Raw genomic sequence first — 5228 nt, forward strand, 5'->3', positions numbered from 1 at the left:
TGTGTGTGTGTGTGTGTGTGTGTGTGTGTGTGTGTGTGTGTGTGTGTATGAATGCATGTATCCTGAAATCATAGTATTCACACCATGCTTCTTTCTGGGGCTACCTAGCCAAATCGAAAAGTAAAGCAGCAAACTCAGTTAATCACTACGAAATAAGAACATGTGCTCCAAATCAGCTGAGTCTCTTCGATAAACTTCAATTCACCTCTGAGCTGAGATCCCAAATGAACCACCTTTCAAAACCAGAGATGCTTTTATTGGCCTCTTAAGATGCGGATTGAGGGCGGAGTCTGTCTTAAGCAAACCTCTTGGGGGTTGTGCAGAAAAGAATTGGTTGCTGGTGAAGAAGAGTCTTTAAATAACTGATGCCTGGGATTCATTGCAAGCAAACTCTCTGAATACATTGGGGGAGGGGATGCAGAGGGAGAGCAGAGAGCAGGGACACATACAGAAGGCATTACCGTTTGTTTATTTTTGGCTTTTTTGTTTACCTGCATACCTGTGTCCTCAGAAGTGTGTGTCTGCCGCAAGATTGAGGGTGCAGGAAAGATCATGGAAAGAGATCAATTCTAGTGTTAGGGGAAGCTGAAACTAGGAGTTTTGAATGGGAAGAGGGGAAAGTTTCTTTAATTTTTGCCATTCTATTCCATATTGAAGCAGACAGGAGAGGTGGGCAAGCAGGTTTGGACTCACCTGGGGTTTTCTCAAATTCTCCCTAGGTCTCCAGGGAGGGGCAGGCCAGAGGATCCAGGGTGTTTTTTTTTTTCCTCTGTGTAATAGTGCAATCAATTGTAAGAATGGAACCAGGGGTCACCTGCCAGGCTCCAGCGCTGAACTAGTATTGTGTGCCGACATCTGTGATATGTGATCTTCACTTCCATGAGAAAAAGAACTCTCAAGGGCAGGGAAAGAAATGAGATACACCTGCAGGGCTTCCCTGGCCCCGTGAAATGATTGTTTTCTGCATTCAGAGACTATCAGACGGTGGTTGGACTAGTCATCTTCCTCATACTAAGATTGTAGGCAGTGGCTACCAGGAGACAGCTTTGAGATCTGGCCCCCATTCAATGATTGTGACATTCAGAGAGGACTGTTTCGGGGACTGGAGAAGACGACAGCTTTCCTCCTCTGTCTTCTGAGCTGTAAAGTCTGAGTGTGCAACAGGCAGCTGGGTACACATCACTGGTTTCTAGAAATCTCTCCCGTGTGAGTCAGTGTGTGCAAATATGTGTATTTGGCATAACTAAGGGCAAGGTCGCCTTTTCTGTCTTTCCTGTTGCCCAGTAAGCCACACCCCTTATGCTACACTTTCAAGCCCCCAGCCATAACCCAGCCTTATAAGCTTGTAAGATGAAGTGTTGTGGACTTACAGCGGTGGCGGGCCGGGGGGCGTTGATCAATTTCTTTTCCTTTCACGGTTGTCCCTTTATTGCCCTGAGAGGTAGGGCATTAAGGCAACTCAACACCAATACAGATGACTTAGTGCCTGTTCTCAAACCTGAGCTTTTCACATGGCAAGGATCATTTCCTGATTGCTCCTTGAGTAGCGTTCTGATGGCCCTGGGCTGGCTAGTGTCAGTCTGATTTGACCATAAACAGCAAGACCAAAACCTTGGAAATTAATCATTCCTGAGAAGTCAATTAGCACTCTTATCTCAGTCAACATCAGTGGAAAGACACTAAAGTGAGTTGAAATAAACATTATTCATTGTTAATAATAATAAATCTGGGTAGTTTCATGTATTTGGTTTTAAATCTGTTCTAATTGATATTTAGGAAGCTGCCTTTGGAATTCGGCCTCTTGACAAGATCTCAGGGCTGCAGAATTAAGAGTCAGATGTGTGTTGTAAGTGTGCTGAAGAGACAGGCTGGGATTACCAAAATCAGATGCAAAGTATAGACAGACATTTTGTAACTTTCACACTTAGTTGGAGTTAATAAGCTCCTATTTTTGTCAATGTCGGAAAGCCAAAGAATGTCAAATACAGAGTACCTCAGAACATGTTCATATAAGGATCTGTACCTTCAGCTAAAATTTTCTTAAAGCTGAAAACTGTCACAATTTCTTGCAAAGTAATTCACCTCCATCCCCTTGACCCAAGTCTTCAAATCCAAGGAGGTTGTGCCCTTGGAGACCCTTTCAACAGTTTTTGGAAATCACATATCCTTTGAGGCAGAAGAACTTGAAGAAAGTCATATACAAAGTTTCACCCAACCAAATATAAACATCATTTCTCCCCTGAAAGAAAATCAAAAATTCCCAACTATACCAGCCATAAAAGCAAAACATATTTATGCCATCCTCACCCTCATTGTTGTGAAAACTTTTCATGAAATAAGCTCAGATGAAGAATTATCAGTCTCTCATAAAACATTCCAGAAAAACCTGTGTCCAACAGGCTATCAGTCATCCAGGTTCCCGTGGTTTTACTTCTCAAAATGAAATGTCCCCTTTCCACAGGAACAATCACAGGGCACAACTAGCTGTTTCAGAAACTGCTTTGGGGGCTGATGAAATTCTTCCCTTTTGGCATTCGGTTTTCCTGCTGCAAGCCTCCGCCTTCCACCTTTTGCTCTAAGTTAAGAACTGTGTTGTCCCTAACAATGGCGGAGCGGGGGGGGGGGGGGGGGGAGTTGAACAACACTAGGGGAGACAGAACAGAAGTAGCTTTCCAAAGAGTCACTGAGCACTTTCTCCCTTCCCCTCAGTTTGCCAGGCGTTCATCACTTGTAATCAGTTTGTAGTCTTATCAGTTCCTATCAGAGCTCTCTCGGTAAGAAAGGTGATATTCTAGGACAGAAAGAGGCCAGGGAACCGAGCCTGATCTGTCCCTCAAGGTCACTTGTTTGCAGAATTTCTCATATTTGGCTCCTATATATTAAGCGATTGTCAAATTCAGCTCATTCCTACAGCCAGGTGCTAGCTTTAACAGTCAAGTAATGCACATCCTGAATTGACTCAATCAAGAGGCTTCTTTCTTTAATCTCATCTGAAGAAATTTCCCTGAACAACCATGCTATTTTTTCTCTTTTTTTTCCAGCCAAAGGAAAAAAAAGGGAGGGGGTTGCGGGGGAGGGAGCGCCAGTTTAGCAGGGAGGAAAATGAAACTTTTGCATGAAACATTATTCACAACAGAGTTTTGTGTACTTGCCTTAAGTCCCTCCCTCAGCAGGATCCTCTGGAGTTGATTTATGTCACATGAAACCTGGATTGACTAGAGCCCCTAAAATGTCTACTAAGGCAATCGCCACCCCAGCACTTACGCAGACCCCAAGTCCCACAAGCAAAATGCAAATGAGGTTCCCAGGTCCCAAAAGGAGGAAAAGCAGATCTACTTACAAGCATTAGTCACAGAAAAACTATTGGAAGAATCCAAGTGATCTACGTGGTAATTCAAATGGAAGGGCTTCTCGGTGGTGTTCTGGTTGGTGTTGTATAACTGCACAGCAAAGCGGAAAGCGCTGTGCTCCTGCACCGTGTTTCTCATGAAAAGTCCACCTACAAGCAAAGGGAACCAAGATTTGGCTTGTGTCCCCCCCAGGAGTGGTTAGAAATTGGGGAGCTACAGATAGGCGATAACCTCTCAGTGGTACCTGGGTGCGTGATCATGATTGATTTTCAACCTGTGTGTCTTTGAAGACTCTTGTGAACTCAAATTTTGGCCAAGAGAAACCTAGTTTTCCTCTAAAGAGTCGGAGGAGAGGCTGGCGAGAAGGGGGAAAGGGGAAAGAGGGAAAAGGAGGCTGCTTTGGGGTAGGACGATGGAACCAAGAGTGGGACTTCGTTCTTAGGCGGTAGCTTCCTCTCCCCTCTTCCTCCGCTACCTCCCATCTCCACAAGCTGGTTCATCTTTTCGTGGCGCAAAGGGAAAGGTTGGGAAGAAAAACAATTTCATTCCCCCTGCTGCCCCATCCTGTTCCCCACAGGCCCCCGCTCCCCCAAGACAGTACAGGGGCTTGGTTCTGTAATGGCAATAATTCTAACTTCTTGACTAGTAAATCCAGGGAGAAGCCGAGAGAACTCCCTCCCAGCGCCCGGGAGCCGGGCTCCAGACAGACACAGCGGCAATTCATGAATTCGTGGTCTGCGTGACTTCGCCGCTCGCTGGCTCGGCTTCTAGTCTCACCCCCGCCTCCTACCCCATCCGCCACTGACCTCGGTTGCTGCCCGGGTCTGGGGGAATCCAGGGTGGGCTTCCACCTCCCCCAGCGCTAGCCGGTCTCCCGGGACCCGGAGACGCGGGACAGGGAGCCCCGGACTGGGTTACGCGCCCTGGCGCAGCCAGACAGGAGGCATCACCCTGGGACAACTTCCAGCGGCGGCACGCACGCCATGGCAAAGTCCGGAGCAGCGAGCCGAAAAGCCGTGACTCTTCGCCCGGCTGCAGCCTCTGGCATGCCTCCCCTGCTCCGCTCAGCTCGGAAAACGCGGCAGCCCACCCCGCCAAGCCCCAGGAGATCACCCCTCTGGTTCCCGATGCTCCCCAGACCAGCCAGCTCTCTGAGGCTCAGATCCCTGAGATTCCTGCCCGATCCCCGTCCCCCGTCCCTTCCCAGGCCATGCAGGACAGGGACCCGCGGCCGCAGAAGCCACGCCAGGGCAGTGGTCTCGGGTGCAAGAGAGCCCGGCCCGACCGGCGGGCTGGCTCGCGCTTACCTATGCTGATGGTGTTGGGGAATCCTCCGTGAGAATGACCCAAAAGCCCCAGGACTAAAAAGAAGACCGCCCGGAGCACGCTTTGCCCCATTTTCTTCTGCCTGGCCGTGCTACGCCTAGAACGAAGCTGACAAGAGCATAGGCGCAACTCGGGAGTCTTCAAAATAATAATAGAAAAAGAAAAAGAATTCGCCGGCTCTTTCACCCCCTCCCCTCAACTTGCTCTCTCGCTCACTCTTCCTTTCCACCCCACACTAGTCCTCCTCCACCACCTCCTCTCTTTCTCTCTCTCTCTCTCTCTCTCTCTCTCTCTCGCTCGCTCGCTCGCTTCCAGGCTCTCTCACACCCCCTCCCCGCCCCCCACCTCACTTCTGTCTTCACACCAATCTGGAAGGCGGGTTCATTGGCTGCAAGCTCGGTTCGCCAAAGCGATCTCCCTCCCTATCTCTAAGACAGAGAGAGACAGAGAGAGACAGAGAGAGAGACAGAGAGAGACAGAGAGAAAGAATAAAACCCAAAACCCAAAACAAAACAAAAAAGACAAAACACAGAAAAACAAACAAATCCCCCA

General features: G+C 48.5%; 1 protein-coding gene across 1 annotated transcript in view; it reads right to left on the reverse strand.

The window, feature by feature from the left end:
• GRIA3 (glutamate ionotropic receptor AMPA type subunit 3) overlaps positions 1-4883 on the reverse strand; it is a 291583-nt gene extending 286700 nt beyond the window's left edge. The window contains exons 1-2 of the mRNA XM_027092323.1: positions 4658-4883; positions 3341-3499 (exon numbers count right to left, since the gene is read on the reverse strand). Of these exons, the coding sequence (XP_026948124.1) occupies positions 3341-3499; positions 4658-4748 (250 nt within the window). The 5' untranslated portion in view covers positions 4749-4883. The remainder of the gene's footprint in view (positions 1-3340; positions 3500-4657) is intronic.
• Between the last annotated feature and the right edge of the window lie 345 nt (positions 4884-5228).

This window comes from Aethalodelphis obliquidens, unplaced genomic scaffold (genome assembly GCF_003676395.1).
Source record: "Aethalodelphis obliquidens isolate GAN/ISIS:26980383/991018 unplaced genomic scaffold, ASM367639v1 scaffold77, whole genome shotgun sequence".
Taxonomy (NCBI): Eukaryota; Metazoa; Chordata; class Mammalia; order Artiodactyla; family Delphinidae; genus Aethalodelphis; species Aethalodelphis obliquidens.